Raw genomic sequence first — 18,937 nt, 5'->3', positions numbered from 1 at the left:
AGATTAGATTAGAAAGAAGGGAAAAAGCCAGTGGTAGATGCACAACGTCGACTACATCCGACTATGAAAGAAGTGGTAAAACAAGAACTCCTCAAATGGTTGGATTCAGGTATTGTTTATGCATTCTTTGACAGTGAATGGGTCAATCCAACACAATGCATCTCGAAGAAAGGGATATTAATGATAGTTGAGACTGATAAGAATGAGTTGATACCAATAAGGGCAATAACTAGATGGAGGGTATGTATAGACCATCAAAAATTAAATGATGCAACAGAAAAAATCATTTCCCTCTCCCTTTTATTGATCAAATGCTTGATAGATTAGCATGAAAAGAGTATTTTTGGGACATACTGGGTTCTACAAGCGGTTCATTAAAGACTTCGCCCACATATCCAAACCATTGAATCAACTTCTTCGGAAAAAGATACCTTTCATATTTGATCAAGACTGTATCAAAGAATTTGATTTAATAAAAGAAAAACTTATCTCTGCACCTATAATTATTACTCCTAATTGGTCAAGACCTTTTATTTTAATGTGCGATGCTAGAGATTATGTTGTAGGTGTATTATAGGAACAAAGGAGAAACAACATGTTCGGAGCTATCCATTATGCAAGTAAGACACTCAACCCACCACAATGTAATTACACTACTACTAAAAAAGAAATAGTTGCTATCATATTCGCTTGTGAAAAATTTCGTCCTAATTTGATGGCAAATATGTTTACACTGGCCATTCTTCATTAAAATATGTCATGAAAAAAAAGGAAACAAAAGCTAGACTAATGAAATGGGTATTACTGCTTTAAGACTTCGATCTCTGGATACTGAACTAAAAAGGAACGGTTAATCAAATCGTTGGCCATCTATCCATAATAGAAAATGATTCAAAACAGCAAAACTCTGAAGAAATAAAGAAACCCTTTATAAATGAACAATTATTTAGAATAGATGCCCATCAGGTGAGGGTCAGAAATAACAGCACACCATGGTATGCAAATTATGTGAATTACAACGCTAAAGGCATCTTTCCCCCACAAGCATCATGGCAACAAAAGAAGAGGATCATGCCTGAACCAAAAAATTATATTTGGGAAGACCGCATGTAATCCAACACTGTGCAGATCAATTAGCACAAAGATTTGTAGCCGAAGAAGAAGTAAACAATATTCTTCAAGGATGTTATACATCACCATGTGGGGGCATTTCGACAAAAAAATGACAGTGCAGAAGGTACTGCAATCAGGATTTTATTGGTCAACTATGAATAAGGATGCTTCAAGGATACTTATGAATATGTACAAGGATGTGATAGATCCCAAAAGACTGGAAGTATATCACGAAGAGATGAAATGCCACAAATTGGGATACTCGAAGTACATATATTTGATGCTCGGGGAATCTACTTCATGAGACCCTTTCCAAGTTATTTTGGGAATTAATACATCCTATTAGCCATTGATTATGTTTCCAAATGGGTTGGAGCAGTGGCATTACCTACTAATGATACAAAAGCAGTAGTACAATTCTTAAGAAATATATCCTTGCTAGATTTGGAATACGTCATACGCTGGTAAGTGATGAAGGATCTGATTTTTGTAGTAAGCAGTTTGAAACTACTCTAGCCAAGTATAGTGTAAGACATTGGATGACAACAACATACAATTCAGAAGGTAATGGCCAAGCAGAGGTGTCCAATGGAGAGATCAAGGGAATTCTTAAAAAAAAAAGTAAATCCAAGTGGGAAAGATTGGGCAGTGAGATTAGGCGATGCATTGTGGGCCAACAGAACAAAATACAAGATGCTGTTAGGAATGTCTCCTTACAAATTTGTTTATGGGAAAAATTGTCACTTGCTGCTTGAGTTAGAAAAGAAAACATGCTATCAAAGAATTAAAATTAGATTCATAGTTAGCCAAGATATACAAGGAGAGGAGCAAACTTAGGCATGACACAAGAATATGAAAATGTGAATCTTTACCTGGACAAAAAGTGCTATTGTTTAATTCAAGATTAAAATTATTTCCTGGTAAGTTGAAATCTAGATAGACTGGCCCATGCACTATAAATCAGGTAACACCTCATGGGGAAATAAAACTTATTGGAAAGGGATGATAACTTTTTCTGGTAAATGGTCAGAGAGTAAAACATTATTTTTTGGGCACAACAAAGGAAATAATTAACACTCAAGCCTTATAATGCAAAGTTTTATAGAGCCAAAGTAGGAACGAGGGTATATTGGAAACTAAACGGGAAAATAAAGAAAATAAGACAATAGAAAGCCTAAAGTAGAGAAAGAAGACAATGGAAACTAGCCTCAATGTTGCGACACCAGCCTTGCATGTTGTGACACTACATAAAGTTTAGCACATGTATACTGTCCTCGATGTCACAACATTCATAGGAGATGTCGTGATAACCCTACGTAAGGTGTTGTCCAATTTTTAAACTAACATCTGACATTTTTATAATTGAATTTTAGTAGATTTATAATTCTCTAACTCCTTATTGATCAGGAATAAGCTACCTAACTCAAATATAACTCTTAACTTTATCACTATCTTTCTCTAAAATAAATTGACCAATCAAATCTTTTTATCATCCATAAACGTTGTGTAGAAAGCAAGATCCCTCTATCGATAGTCAAAGAAGCTCTATAATCTCGGAGTGCAATGCCACAACAATATTTAGGTTCAAATAAGTTATAGATTATGATATAGCATTATGGATCCATCTATTGAATTTTAGGAAAACAGTATAGATAAATATCTATAACGATTGCAGTTGTACATGTTCATCCAAGAACAAGGATTTGACCCATTAATGAGAATCTGTAAAGGAGTATGGGAGATTGCAATAGATAGAGAATGGACTAAATTTTGCTTTCCACTTGAAGAACCAAGAATAATACTCGTAGTGCAAGAATTCTATCTTGCATTAGAAGAAAGAGAAACGACAAAATCGTACTATGAGCTACGGACATATGTCAAAGTCAGAGGGGTCAACGTCCTAGTAAATGAAAGAATTATTTGTCAAATTTATAATTCTTCGTACTATTACCGAGATTACCTATACAAAATAGGTCTCAAAGAATTTTAAAAAGTAGATATGGAGGAGTTTTTAAGATTTCTGATAGAATAGAAAGAAGCATGGACGTATCAAACAGACAAAACAATAACTGAGACATTCAACCAAGCATTAATGACTCCAAGAGCAAAAATATTGATGAAGTTCATATGTTTAAGAATCTGGCCTACAATTGACCTTTTTGATATCATCCCAGTACAAGCCATTCTAGTATATGCGATCTTTCAAAAAAGCATATATGTATTGGTACTTGGATATATCGAAATATTATTGAATGTGCAAGAAATCAAGCAAAAGAAACCTTCTTCTCACACCTTATAACGGAGTTGTGCAAGAGAGCCAGAGTACTTATGGAGCAGATGGATAAAGAGATGAACCCTCCAAAGAAATTGCTCAAAGACGATGTGTATAAATAGTTTGTAATTTTAAGAGAAAATAAAAAGAAGAGAGGAAAAGATGACTCTAAGGGGAAGATGAGTAATAATATTTACATACATTAGGACATTTTTTAAGTTTAGTTTATTTTACGATAAGAGAGTTACTTGTTTCTTTTAGGATATTGACGAAATATTAGAACTAAACAAATATTTATATTTATTGGTGAAGTTTTGTATAAAGTCCCACACGACAGAAACACAAACGTTGCGAACTTTCAATAATCAAAGGAGGAGGCACCCACCATTTGACAATTGCAATACCACGATCAGTCAGGTAACTTTTTTCCTTATCCTATCAGGGCTACACATTGAGGACAATGTGTTATCTAAAGTGTGGGAGGTAACATAGAAATTTTTTTTTTTAATTTTTATGTTTTCTTTTAGTTTTTATTGTCAATTGTGTACTTGAGCTTGTAGGAACACAAGTGATTGGTCAGGAGCATGTCTATAGGTTGAATGTATTTATTATAAGTTTGGCATGATAGGAGATGATTTTAAATTTTTCATTACTAGACTGTTAAGTTCTATATATTACATTGTAAATAGGTATTTTGCAATTGAATGTACCGGATGATATAAATAATACAAGGAAATGAGCATGTTAATATGTATGATAAATTGTTGAATTTGTGATTGTTTGGTCCACTAAATTTGTGAATATTGATATACTTAGGGTTGACCTAAGGCATTGATTGGTATATACCTACAGCCAAAAAGCTAACCCCATATATTCACCCTTAATACTTATATTTGAGACAGTAAACACTTCTTGATGTACCTTCATGCAAAACCTGAGCCAAAAATGTTAATTTATATTTGTCCTTTCTCTTTGGTCCTAAACTGCACAACTATAGACGTCTAGCAATATGTATAGAGGGTTAAGTAGATACATTACGGTAGAAATTTTCAAAAACAGAGTGAAATAGGAAGGAGTAGTGTGATAGAGTGAAATAGGAATTTTGGAGGGTTATCTTAAATGGATTAGCTATTTGGGAAAAGTAGAATTTAAACCCTAGGCTTGACAATCCTAGAAAGTCATTTAGGTGGGAATTAACCTAAAACTAGTATGGCTTATCCGTGAACACGGTACCCCCGAACCAGTTTAGACTGTGAGGTCGAGAGATAAGTAGTTCTTTCTAACTCGTAATTCTAGTTGAAGATCGAGAGATCCTGCTAGGATAATGACTAATTAATTGAAAAGGGAGCTAGAAGCAACAATCATGATTACGAAAGTGAGCTAGTCACCCACGATCAGATCTAATTAAGTTTCTAAAGTAAGTTTCCCAAAGTTTTTCCATTTATATTGTTTTGTTCTTTATTTATTAAAATAACAAAAATCTCTCTTTATGCTTAGTCGTAATATAATTTCTTTAATGTACTAATTCAGTCTATTTGTGCTTAGGTTAAGATTAATTTAGTACTCGCCTCCCTTAGGTACGGTCCTCGAAGTACTTACCTACTTCATTATAACTATATTGCAACATGATCCGTATACTTGTGGATACCGCCTATTCAACATATTTGGTGTAGGATTTCTACTTTGGGCGTTGGTATGCCTGGAGGTGGTTAATAACATCACTTATTTTAATTTTTCCATCTTAGTGATTTATGCTAAGTTTAATGTATGAATTATAGAAATGTCACCGAGTTATACTTAGCATACGATTTTGTTTTCTATGCATAGATTAGGTACTTAATGATTTGATCATCGACTTAGCTTCCAGTGACAATCCTGAAGTCAAGTGTTGGTGATGTGTTCATTTTGGTCTTGGCATGTACCTAGGATGTGTTATTGTTATAATGATCATTTTGTATTCTGTTGCCATTTTGGAGATTATGTATATAAATGAACATGTATGTGATGGAAAAAGTCATGTTGTTATCTTGTTAGGTAGCTTGGTTTATATGCCTAATGATTTAATGGTTGAGAATATAATATGCTATGTGATGTGTTTTTGGTTGATACTTGGTTATGGAATGATGGATGGTATGTTTAGGCTATATTTTTGAAATGATTTGGAAAGTTTGATGCTTAAAAGATGAGATTATTTAATTTTTTTTTTGATGCTTGATTAGGTAATAGTGAAAGTACTATTGAAGGTTTATTGGATATGCATGTATATGGTCTTTTGGATGGTTTTAAATTGTTTATTGAGGTGCCAATTGTGACATATTTTGAATAACTACACTTTTGACCCACAAGAACTTGGTGATTGCACACAGCTGTGTGACTTCAACCCCATATGACAACAGTCTGTTACACGACTTACCTATACGGTTGTGTGTCCCATCCAATAGACCTTAGCATTTCCACACGGTCAGGAGACACGACCATGTGCCCCTATTTATATATTTTTCCTATCTTTTTGTTTTTATTTCAATTTGATCCTTGTATGTTGTCCGGTTGGTTTTAAGCTTTCAGAAGCTCGATATTAACCAAAAATTTATTAAATTACATGATATACTTTTTCATTTGTGATGGAATGATATTAGTTGAGACTTTGAATTATAATTTGTATGTAATCATTTTGTATTTGTTTGTAGCGCCTTATTACTTAGGTTTGGCAACTGGACCAGGTAATGGGTGTTACATGGCAGACTACGTATGCGTGACTTGTACACTTTGATGTAAGTAAAAGCATGAGTTCAAAAAGATTAGGAACTGAACACTGGTACATTAGGTGTATGACTTCTGCAGTATGTAGTCTCAATCACAACAGTGGAATTCATTGCTTGAGACATGGGTAAATGATATCCTCTCATTGACATTACATGGTTGATGAAAAGTAAACGCGACCAAGAGTGATTTATCATTGTGTTGAGCAACTTGATTACCATTTAATAGTAATTGAGTTTTCATGAACGAAGTTGTAAAGATTACCATGAGATAAAATAGGATCATATTGGAAGAGCGGATATTATCCTAAAGAGATCAACGATATCCTATGAGGGTAACACACTAATGATAAGGTCATTAGTCACTGTATCAACTGTCGTTTTGGTTTCCTCATCAATCAACTAGTCACTACACTAGCAGGATCTTTCGATCTTTCGATCTTCCTCTAACATGAAGAGTCAGCAAGAAGTACTTATCTTGCAACCTTTCAGTCCAGACTGGCTTGGGGTGAAGGTGTTCACGGATGGGTCATACCAATTTTTGGTTAATTCCCACCTTGATGACTTCTTGGGGTTGTCAGGCCTAGGGTTTGTTTCACGTTCTTCCTTTCCCAAATAGCTGATCTGTGGAGTAACCCTACAAAATAGTTAACAGATCATACCTCTACTCGCTAATCCCCCATAGAGGGATTAGTTTCTCTTGGCTTTTATAGAAAATATAGAATTGATGTAAAAAGAAAGCATGCTAGTTAAATTGACAAGATAGAGCAAATGAAAGAGCCTGATTGTATTGAGATTAGCTATGAATCCACAAAGTTTGAATACTTCTACAATTTAGATCTCTTGAAATCAACAAGAAAAACTGAAATAAATCTAAAACCTAAGAATGAAAGAAAATACTTAACTAAATTTTACACAGAGAATCTAGGCTGAAGTAATGGTGTCCATAACAAGTGACAAATGAGCCTATTTATAGCCATCAGATGGCCATCATCCTTAACACTAGGTTAGATGAGGCTCTTGAGCTTTAAGTTTGATTGTCCATACAAAACATTAAAATACTCATTAAGACTTGATTTTTTGTCACGGAGTCGATGTCGCAACACATTAAGACTTGTGTCGCGACATAAAAATCAAAATACTCATCTTCAGTATCTCCAAAGGGATGTCGTGACACCCTCTGTCTGTGCTGGGACATCGAAGACAGTCTTGAACTTTCTCCATTTTGCTCCCTATGTTGTCAAATTGAACATCCTGTGTTGTGACATAAAGACTAGTATCGGTTTAGTAGGCCTTCTAAAAGTCTCCTGCACACTAATAAAGTGCGTTATCTCTTAGGCCTCATTCGGCCTCTAAGGTTAAGAAAAGACTCAATTTGAACATTTTATTGAATATAAATAGAACTACATAAACATAACTAAAACATCACAAAAATGATTGTATTTAAGCTCCTTAAATGTGAAAACAAGTTTAATCTGGTACACCAAATTACGACAGATCAAACTCCCCCACACTTAAGTGATTGTTTGTCCCCAAGCAACATAAATAAAAATGAAAAAACAAAAATGATGACCTTTGAGAAAATATGATACATGTATTGACTTTAGAGCGTATGAGTTGGGCATTTTATGCTTACTAAAAACTTTAGCATGATGAATAATTGACTTACCACTTTTTATCCCAAACATCCAAGTTCAATATGTTACAAAATATACAAGCATTAAGGGTCTCACCTGTAGGGGTTCATCAACAAATCGTAGAAGTACTTTCAATATGATAAAAATACAAAGTCATTTATGGGTATGTTTAGTATGAAGTCCATTCATGTATAATGATATTTAGGACACATAGAACTTTTCAGCTTGTAACATTCTAAGGCTTAGGACAGGTATGAAATTCAAAAATAATAAGCATCAAAAGGGTTTACAAACACGAAAATAGTTTAGCACATCGTATTGGTCCCCATTCTTCCCCTATACTGACCCTTACTCGCTCCCACCTTATTTCTCCTTCTCCCACCTTCCTTGTCTCTCCATGTATAGGAAATCATAGCATGACAAAGTAACTACGGCTAGCCTACGAGTTTCTGTGCACTAATGAATGAGTTTCTATTTCTTTGGGGACTTTGTCACTATCTTTTTCAGTTCATCTCACTCAAGAATGCTTTCCATTTTTCGAGAACTTTTTCTACTTGTGTTACTTTTTTTTAGATTTTTCTTTTATTTTTCATTTTTCAGGTTAACCTATAGTCCCTATATCACACTAATCCTTCCTATTTCACTCTGTTTTTACAAACTTTACCTTAACGTATCTACTTAACCCTCAATATGTATGACCAGATTTCTATAATTATGTAGTGCAGGACCATAGAAAAATGGCAAATACAAATTAATGTTTTTAGGCATGAGGTCTGTAATGAGGTTCATTAAGAAGTGTCAATAGGCTCAAAAATTGGTACTAAAGGTGGACATTAATAGGTTGGCTTTTTGGCTCTGGATGTGTTCCAAACACTACCTTAGGTCATCCTTAAATATCCCAACATGTACAAATTTTGTCAACCAAACAAACTCAAATTCAACCATTTATCATTCATACTAGCATGCTCGATTCCTTTTATTTTCTATATCACTTGGTACAGTTGATTGCTTAATGCCTATTTACAGTGTAACATATAGAACTTTAGTAGTCCAATAATAAAAAATTTAAAATATCCTATCACCATGCTAAATTTATTTATAAACATAAGCAACCTACGTACATACTCCTAACCGATCACTTGTATTTTTACAAGCTCAAGCACACAAAATACAATAAAAATCAAAGAAAAATTAAAAACCAAATTTTTATGTTACCCCATAACTTTATTTGACACATTGTCCTCAATGTGTAGCCCTTAAAAAGATATGGAATGAAGTTACCCGATTGGTCATAGTTGCTGCAATTGCTAATGGTGGGTGCTTCCTCCTTTGATCGTGTAAAGCTTGAATTGTTTTTGCCTTCGTGTTGGGTTCCTACGTAGAAAACATACACAAAATGCAATATAACTAAAAATCTACTATTAATCCTACTCCTACAGACTCTAAATCAAAAACATCCAAAAATTAATAAAAGTCTTAAAAAGATTGAAATTAAGAATTATTCAATCTCCTTCCTCAAAATCCATATATTCGCTTCCATCGTCCTCCTTATCCTCTCATTCCATTTCGCTTTCGTGTACCTCTTCTTCTTGTTTCAGATTTGTTGGCCCAAACATATCAAATGTATAGTTGGGGACTCGAATGTTGTTTTGCCTAGTGAATTCATGAAAATTTTGTCTCGATTCTTGCATCCACTAATTCATCCAATCTAAAATTTGATGACTACTCCCACCAACTTCCTGTTGATCTCGTGTAAAACTTTGGGATGAAGTTGGTGTAGCTGTCGCTTCTTTCAGTCGCTTATCCAAATCTTTTATCTGTTTGGCTCGTAGCTTAATGTATTGTTGGAACAACTTATCACCAATGATACTTTGAGAAGGTTTTGGCGGCTGCTCAGTATATGTCATAGGTACACTCGCTTTTTTGCGTAAAGCCATCACTAGATAGGGAAAAAAACTCCCACTTTATGGCCACTAATACATCTCCTCATGTTTTGGTAAAGACTTGTTTTTTCTGCAAAATAGCATAGAGTAAAATTGCTCTAAAAGTATTAATGTTAGAAACATTTAAAGCAGGTACGATTCGTGTGCACATGAATTGAATCCACATCTTAGCCTTAGAAAACATAATAGCTTGATGAAAGGATACTAGGATATTGGTACCTGAGTGATATTTTCATTCACCCCTCCCTTTAGTTGAAAAGATTATACTATTATCCATATCTATTTATCGAAAATATTCTAAACCAGTGTCATCAATGAAATGATTCTCATAGTATCGAGCATTATAAAAGTCACAAATAATTCGAGGGGTTACTCGCACTTTTTTCCCTCGCACGAGTACCAATTCTCATATATGGCCTTCAGTATTTTTAGACTCTTGGTCCCCTAAAGATGCATAAAATTCTTGAACAACAGGTAACACAACACTATCTATAGGGATTGTCCAGAAATGGTCCCACCTATGATATCTAACCAAAGGCTATATTTCCTTACACAAAATCATCGACGGATCAAATGCCCTTTCTTGGATAAAAGTTTTTCCCTATAGTTCAATAAAATGTTTTCCAATATCCGAGTTTGTGAAATTAGAGGGCTTTGGAACCGTCTATCACTTTTTATCTTATATTTCTAACTCATTATTTTGTGCGTTTTAGTGTCGAATCTTCTTTTTTAGTCGATTTTTCAAGAAATATTTTTGAGCCTTTCCCTTCATTATTACGTAAGTATGGAAGATCCTCTAATTCATGACTTTCTTTCTTACTATTATTTTGATTGGGATATTACTAACACTTTGTTTACCGTACCTTCGTGAAGTGATATTTAAAAATCTCAAAATCGTATTCTATTTGTAGAAGTGTGTGATTTGACAATTAGTGCATAAGTCTCACCGAATCACAACCATTTTTCATCAAGGGTTGTTTACTTATTTATTTAATCCTTACTAACATGAGTATTTGTTCAAAATCGTAGTGACTTAACAATCAAACTGTAACATCCCTGACCTGTATTTATCGTCAAAATAGGGTTACAGAGGATTACCATACAAATGAATCATTAAAAACATGCATTTCGTACATCATTATAACCGTATTTTAATACCATTACAAGTCGTCCTATACATGCCATTATAAACCTTAGCCAAAATACTCGACAATTACCGAGTTGTCTAATGGTTAGTGTGATAGATCTCCGACGAACTTCCAACTGATTGAACTTCCAATAATCTGTAAAGTAAAAGAAAATAATTACATAATCAATGGATGCTTAGTAAGCTCATATAAAATTTAACATAATAAAACATTTCAATAATGAACTTTACAGAATTATATAATTAACGAAGGTACGAACTAGCTGGACCTAGATGCAACGATCTTAAAAACATAAAAATTATAAGAAATAAGTGAGAATTAAGCTCACATGCATAAGGATGAAAGAACTGAAGCTTGAAGCTCTCCCTAATAGTGAATTCAGCCAAGGTTGAAGAAAAATGAATAGGAATTGTGTAGATTTTCAATTTGTTTTACTTAATTTCAAGTTATTTACCATTTTGCTATTAATTACATAATATTTTTATCTTTTTCCTTACTAATGCCGTCCTACCACATTAATTAAGGCCTAATTACCATATAGCTCCTTTCTCAATTAATAATTGAGCCATTTAGTCACTAAATGCATTCATTAACAAATTTCGCACCTTTTACAACTTAGTCTTTTTTAATTAATTAACTATCTAAACATTAAAATTTCTTACCGAAACTTTAATATGGCCTTAATAACACTCCATAAATATTTAATAAAATACTTACGGTTTGGTTTACAGAAATGAGGTCTCGATACCTCATTTTTAAAACCAATTGACTTTATGGTCATACCACTTGAACCTCATTGTTCTCTCAAATAACATAAATTATCAATTCAACATTTATTTTAATACCATATTTGACTCGTAAATATTAAATAATAGTATTTACAAACTTGGTCGTCAGATCTGTGGTCCCGAAACCACTGTTCCTGACACCACTAAAAAATAGGTTGTTATACAAACTCTTCAGTTTCAAAGTGGTATCAGGATTTGTGCAATTAGATTTACAAGGTGTGGGGATTTACTTTTAATAAGGATGGTTGATGATAATATTGATAAAAATAATTTAATAAGTAATAAAGTATTATTGTTAGTATTATTCATTGAATAATAAAATATTGGGTGAACAAAAAAGTGTTCTTAAGGATTGATTTAATATTCAATAAAGAGGATACCAAATAAGTTATCGAAACTTTAGATCTGTGATAATAATAACAACCCGATTTTAGCTAAATCAAAATAGTGGTTTCAAACCCACAAATTGAGCTCGTAAATTTATTTTAATATTATTTATGGCATTTACGGTATGTGAATTTGATGGTATATTAGATTTTCATGATTTAATTTTCTTGATTGAGTTTTTAAGTTGATAAAAGGACCTAATCGCGTAAAATGTAAAAGTTCCTATTAATTGTTAAATGTGTTAAATTGCTATAGCTTATTAAATGTAAAGCCCTTATTATGTAATTAGACCATAATTTTAGTAAATGGACATGGATGGACATTTGTTAGTGGATTTTAAATGTATTAATAAAGGTTAATATAGTAATTTGTGAATTAATGTTAATAATTTAAAACAAAACAAAAGATTAGTGGAGGTTCATCTTTTTTTTGTCGAAAATTGAGAAAAAAAGAATTCATCCACGGATATTTAGGGTTCGATCACTTGAAGCTTCAATTGGTATGTGATTTTTCTTCCGTTTTTGATAATTTCTATGTTTTTGAGATCGTTGCTTCGTATTCTAACTAGCCCATGCCCTAATTTTTGTATTGGTTGATGAATTTGTGAGTTTGCATTGATGATAGCTTGGTGGTTTTGTAGTTTGATGATGAAAAATAAATATTTGTTGATATATTATTATATTTTGCTAAGTATTTTTTTATAAAAATCTAAATCAGGGATTTATTTGTGAAATTTCTAAATTGAGGGGTTGAAATGTGAAATAAATGGAATTAATGAGCTACTAGGGACATAAGGAAGATTCGGCCAAGCATGAGTCTATTGAAATTTTGTATATTTTGTGTTGTTTTGAAATAGGGACTAAATTATGAAAATTTGAAATGTTAGGGGCTAAAGTGAAAAATATCCATTTATGTGTTTTTGGATGAAATTGAGTATGTCTTTAAATAAGTTAAATTTAAATTGGTTTAGATTAAGAAATGAAGAAATCAGATTTGGATCAGGGGAAGTCGAAAGTTATTGAATAGTCGTTCTGACCTGTTCGTTTTGTATTCGAGGAAAGTTCATATGAAAATAAATGCATTTAAATTGTGTTAGCTATGTTTGATTATCATTGAATTGCATCAACTATTGAAAAGATGAAAATGAGCCAGAATTAACAGAGTTACTATGTCCGAAAGTCCCGTACAAACCTTAGAAATCGTATAGGATACAAATGTCATGACATTAGGACCCTAGGTGTGATTTCGTGTAAGACCATGTCTGGGACATTGGCATTGATATGAGATTACGTGTAAGACCCTGTGTGGGACAGTGGTGTCGATATGTGATAACATGTAAGACCATATCTGGGATATGGCATTGTATGTGATATATGTGTTTTCGAGTATCCTTAATAATTCTGAATGGTTCAACGGGCAAAGTCGATACAATACGGAATGGGTATAAGAGATAAATGATTTAGGTATGTGTGAAATTGATATGTACTTTGAAAGAAAATGGTAAGTGATGTTGTTAATGAGACAAAATGAAATACATAAGAAAAGTGTTTCTATATGTGTTTAAGACTAGTTACATTCGACTTAGTTGAAATAGATTATGTATGTTTTTACGGCTATTTATTTGCTTATGACTTACTAAGCTTTCAAAGCTTACTTTGTGTGTTTTTATTTCTGTTTTATAGTTATAAAGCTAGCTCGAGTTCAAGGATCGTCAAGGAACATCGTCAGACTATCCTGCGCTATTTTGGTACTTTAAAAGTTTGTAGTTTTGACACATGGCATGTATAGGCTAGTTTCGATATGATTCATTTTGATCTGTATATATGTAGCAATGCGAAATTGGCTTGATAATGATGCTAATGTTTGTGTATACTCAGTCATGGTATAATCTTATTTTGGGAAGTATGTTTCATGGTATATATGTATTGTGTATTGGTTGTTTAGGTATGGTTTGTGATGGCAAAGCACGAATATGTTTTATAATTTATTTGATGGTTATCTAGGTAAGGACATAAATGGTAAATAAAGTATATGATTTAGGTATGTTTAGTTATTTATATGGATAAAGTGACTTTTTGATGTTTGTATTAGGCTATGAAATGTATAATTAGCTTTGATTTGAGTTGTGAAATTGGTTTGATTATTGGAGGTTGTATTAACGACCGAATAGATGAAGTCAAATGGCTTGGTATAAGTAGTTTGGATTAGTTATTGAGCATATAATGCAGATATACTATAAATTGTCTTTTGTGTCCGAAAATGGTAAAGTACAAGATTATATTTAATCGTTTGGTAATATTTGATAATGTCTCATGTTTGGGTGTTATTTAAGTCGTATGGTGTGTCTTATTTTGACTTAATAATTTGAATGTGCATAGGTATGTAAAATGTACGTTTGAGAATTTGCTAATGAAATAGATTTATAAAATTGAAGATCATAATCTATGCGCTAGGTACAACATACGAAATGATACATGCTTGGTTTTAATTTAGGTAGTCGAATACCATGAATGTCATATTCATATGGTTCGAAAATTATATTTATAAAGCATGTATTGTATGACTTTGATGCATGTTAGTTGGATCGAAAATTTGATTGAATGGAGGATATTAATTTGAATGAATTTGAAGCATGGGTCGTATTTGTAATATGATTAATAATGCAAGTTTGAATTAATTGGTTATGTGTTGTATACATATGAACTATGTTTTGTTTGGTAATGCCTCGTAACCCTAATCTGACGATAGATATGGGTTAGGGGTATCAGAGTCATCGTTTAGTCGGTTCTAGGACTAACGTAGCTCGTGTGAGTATAGTTATACATGCCATATATATAAACTACGATAGTGTGATGATTCTTGACAATTAAAATGTGTTTTTGTATAGTAAATGGATCCCAATCGAGTTGTAGCTGATGATGTAGAAATTAATGTGCCTGCTCCTGTTCAAGGAGCAGTGCCGGTTGATTCTAGGCCAATTACAAGTAGCCACGTGGGAGAGGCTAACCAAGCCTTCTTCCAGATGATGAACTAATGGTTCACATAGTATATCCAGACAAACCCGGCTACTCAACAACCTCTACCCCCGCCTAATCCTCCCCAAATACCTATGATACCTCAAGTTACTAATCCGATGTGATTAAATAAGCCTCCAGTTGATAAAATTAGAAAGTATGGGGCTGAAGAGTTCAGAGCTACTATCGATGATGATGTTGAACAAGCTCAATTCTAGCTTGATAATACGATCCAGGTGTTCAATAAATTACTTGTACTTCTGATGAATGTATTAAGTGTGTTGTATCTTTGTTAAGGGCCACTGCATATCACTGGTGGAATACACTAGTATCAGTGGTTCCAAAAGACCAGGTTACCTGGGAGTTCTTTTAGACTGAATTCTGGAAGAAATATATAAGTCAGAGATTCATAGATAAAAAATGCAAAGAATTCCTCGAGTTAAAATAGGGTTCCATGACGGTGATAAAATATGAGCGGGAACTTGTGAGACTTAACAGATATGCCCAGGAATGTGTTTCGACTAAAGCTGTAATGTGTAAAAGATTTGAAGATGGTTTGAGTGAAGACATTAAGTTGTTAGTCGGGATTTTGGAAATAAAAGAGTTTGTGGTACTCGTTGAGTGAGCATGTAAAGTTGAAGAACTTGGGAAAGAGAAAAGAAAAGCTGACTTTAAAGCTAGAGATTCGCGAAAAAGATCATCGAGTAAGTCATTTCAGTCAGCATCAAAGAAGTTCCGAGATGATTATAGTCATTCAAAGGCTACTGTGGGTTATTCTAGACGAGATCGAGACAGACCACCTGTAAGTTCAAAAGCTACTTAAATAGCTAGTGTTGGAAATGTCAGACCAAATCAACTTGAGTGCAAACATTGCGGTAAATGACATCCCAAAAATTGTAGATTGAATGATCGAGCTTGTTTCAAACACTGCAACCAGAGGTAGACCACCTACAAAAACGAGTAATATGAGTGGTAGCCTGAGGGGAATTAAATACACTACGTTAGATCTAAAGCACACGCACCTACCAGAGCTTATGCTATTCACGCTCGTGAAGAAGGTTCGTCTCCAAATGTTATTATCGGTACTTTCACTCTCTATGATACTACTGTGATTGCATTGATAGATTCAGGATCAACTCATTCGTATATATGTGTGAACTTAGTATCCAGTAAGAATTTGCCTGTAGAATCTACTGAAATTGTAATTAGAGTATTGAACCCCTTAGGTAAGTGTTTATGGCAGATAAAGTGTGCAAGAACTATCCGTTGATGATTCGAGATATGTGCTTTCCAGCTGATCTGATGTTGTTACCATTTGATGAATTTGATATAATTATGGGTATGGATTGGCTAACGTTGCATGATGTGATTGTGAACTAGAAACAAAAGACGATCGATTTGAGATGTCAGAATAATGAGATTATCCAGATTGAGTCAGATGATCTGAATGGGTTGTCGGTTGTGATTTCGTCGATGAAAGCTCAGAGTTATGTGAGAATAGGCTATGAAACTTACTTTGCTTATGTTCTTGATACAAAAGTGACTGAAAAGAAGATTGAATCTATACCAGTTGTGTGTGAGTATCCGGATGTATTTCCCGAAGAGGTACTGGGATTACCACCAATTCGAGAAGTTGAATTTGGTATTGAACTAGTGTCGGGAACTACTCTGATATCAATAGCTCCAGATAGAATGGCTCCGACAGAGTTAAAAGAAATAAAATCTCAGTTGTAGGAGTTGACCGATAGAGGATTTGCACGACTGAGTTTCTCTCATTGGGGTGCTCCGGTATTATTTGTGAAAAAGAAAGATGAAACTATGAGAATGTGCATTGATTATAGATAGCTCAATAAAGTGACCATCAAGAATAAATATCCTCTGCCACGAAATAGACGATTTGTTTGATCAGCTGAAAGGGGATATAGTGTTTTCTAAGATAGATTTGAGTTCGACTTATTATCAGCTACGAGTTAAAGACTCCGATGTGCCGAAAACTGCTTTCTGAACGAGGTACGGGCATTATGAGTTTCTAGTTATGCCTTTCGGACTAACGACTGCACCTGCTATTTTTATGGACATAATGAATCGGACTGTATTTGGATAGATTTGTTGTTGTATTTATAGATGACATTTTGATCTATTCCCGTGATGAATCTGAGCATACTGAACATCTGAGATTAGTGGTACAGACTTTGCGAGATAAATAGCTATTTGCAAAGTACAGTAAATGTGAGTTCTGGTTATGAGAAGTTGGTTTTCTAGGGCATATTGTGTCAACATCGGGTATTCGAGTCGATCCGAGTAATATCTCGGCAATATTGGATTTCAAGCCTCCAAAAAATGTATCCGAAGTTTAAAGCTTTCTAGGACTCACCGATTATTACAGACGGTTCGTAAAAGGTTTTTCAATGATTGCAACTCCATTGACAAAACTACTTAAGAAATATGTTAAGTTCGAGTTGTCGGACAAGTGCCAGAAAAGTTTTGATCAGCTGAAAGCTCTATTAACTGAAGCTCCAGTGTTAGTACAGCCAGAATTGGGTAAAGAATTCGTAATCTATACTGATGCATCTTTGAATGGTTTGGGTTGTGTTTTGATGCAGGAAGGCGAATTCATAGCTTATGCCTCGAGACAATTAAAGGCGCATGAAAAGAATTACCGGACGCACGATTTTGAATTAGCAGCTATCATGTTCACATTGAAGATTTGGTTTCACTATCTGTTTGGTAAGAAATTTCATGTTTATTCTGATCAAAAGAGCTTAAAATATTTGATGACTTAGAAAGATCTAAATCTATGATAGCAAAGATGGTTGGAATTGTTAAAAGATCGAGCTAATGATTGATTACCATCCGGGAAAGGCCAATGTTGTTACTGATGCTTTAAGTCAGAAATCTTTGTTTGCTCGTGCAATGAATACTCAGTTGGCTCTATCTGATGACGGCTCGATTATAGCTGAGTTGAAAGCAAGACCGTTATTTATGCAGCTGATTTGCGAAGCTTAGAAAGTTGATAATGAATTGTTAGCAAAATGGGCTCAATGTGATTTGAATTCTGATTTAGAGTTTTGAGTTGATGCTAATGATTGTTTAGGATTCAGAGGCTGAATATGTGTACTGAGAAATTCAGGGTTGATTTAGATGATTTTAAATGAAGCTCATAGTAGTCGTTTGTCTGTTCATCCGGGAAGCATGAAAATGTGTAACGATCTGAAACAACTTTATTGGTGGTTTGGTCTGAAACGTGACATCTCAGAGTTCGTTTCTAAATGTTTGATCTATTAGCAAGTTAAAGCTTAACATCAGGTACCGTATAGTTTATTGCAGCTGATTATGATTCCTGAGTGGAAATGGGATAGAGTGAGTATGGATTTTATGTCGGGATTGCCCCTATCTCCGAGAAAAAAAGATGTGATTTGGGTTATAGTTGACAGATTGACGAAATTGGGTCATTTCATTCCGGTACAAATAGACTATTTGCTCGATAAGTTAGCTGAGTTATATATCTCTGAGGTTGTGAGATTACATAGAGTACCTATGTCCATTGTTTCAGATAGAGATCTGAGATTCACACCGTTTTCTTGGAAGAAATTGCAAGATGCATTGGGTACAAAGCTACAGTTTAGTACTGCTTTTCATCCACAGACAGATGGTCAATCTGAGCGAGTCATACAGATACTCGAGGATATGTTGAGATGTTGCATTCTTGAGTTTGAAGGTACGTGGGAATGACATCTGCCATTGATTGAATTTGTGTATAATAACAGCTATCAGTTCAGTATAAAAATGACACCGTAAGAAGTTTTATAGGGTCGCAACTGCCGAACACCTTTGTACTGGATCGAACTTAGTAAGAATAAGATTCACTGCGTCGAT

General features: G+C 33.9%; 1 protein-coding gene across 1 annotated transcript; it reads left to right on the top strand.

Moving 5' to 3' along the window:
- Window positions 1-14,937: 14,937 nt before the first annotated feature.
- On the top strand, window positions 14,938-16,795 carry LOC128043010 (uncharacterized). The gene is made up of 3 exons (XM_052634801.1): window positions 14,938-15,031; window positions 16,186-16,262; window positions 16,442-16,795. The coding sequence occupies exons 1-3, from the start codon at window positions 14,938-14,940 to the stop codon at window positions 16,793-16,795; spliced, it is 525 nt and encodes a 174-aa protein (XP_052490761.1).
- Window positions 16,796-18,937: the final 2,142 nt, after the last annotated feature.

Source organism: Gossypium raimondii, chromosome 8 (assembly GCF_025698545.1).
Source record: "Gossypium raimondii isolate GPD5lz chromosome 8, ASM2569854v1, whole genome shotgun sequence".
In the NCBI taxonomy this organism is placed as follows: Eukaryota; Viridiplantae; Streptophyta; class Magnoliopsida; order Malvales; family Malvaceae; genus Gossypium; species Gossypium raimondii.
Note: the sequence above shows the minus strand (reverse complement) of the source record. Positions and strands in the feature narration are given on the sequence as shown.

Coding starts and splice junctions, on each gene's coding strand:
- LOC128043010 (XM_052634801.1), top strand. CDS start 14,938: ATGGATCCCAATCGAGTTGTAGCTGATGATGTAGAAATTAATGTGCCT. Junction 15,032..16,185: donor TGATTCTAGGCCAATTACAA/GTAGCCACGTGG, acceptor TTGCATTGATAG/ATTCAGGATCAACTCATTCG. Junction 16,263..16,441: donor CTGTAGAATCTACTGAAATT/GTAATTAGAGTA, acceptor ATTGTGAACTAG/AAACAAAAGACGATCGATTT.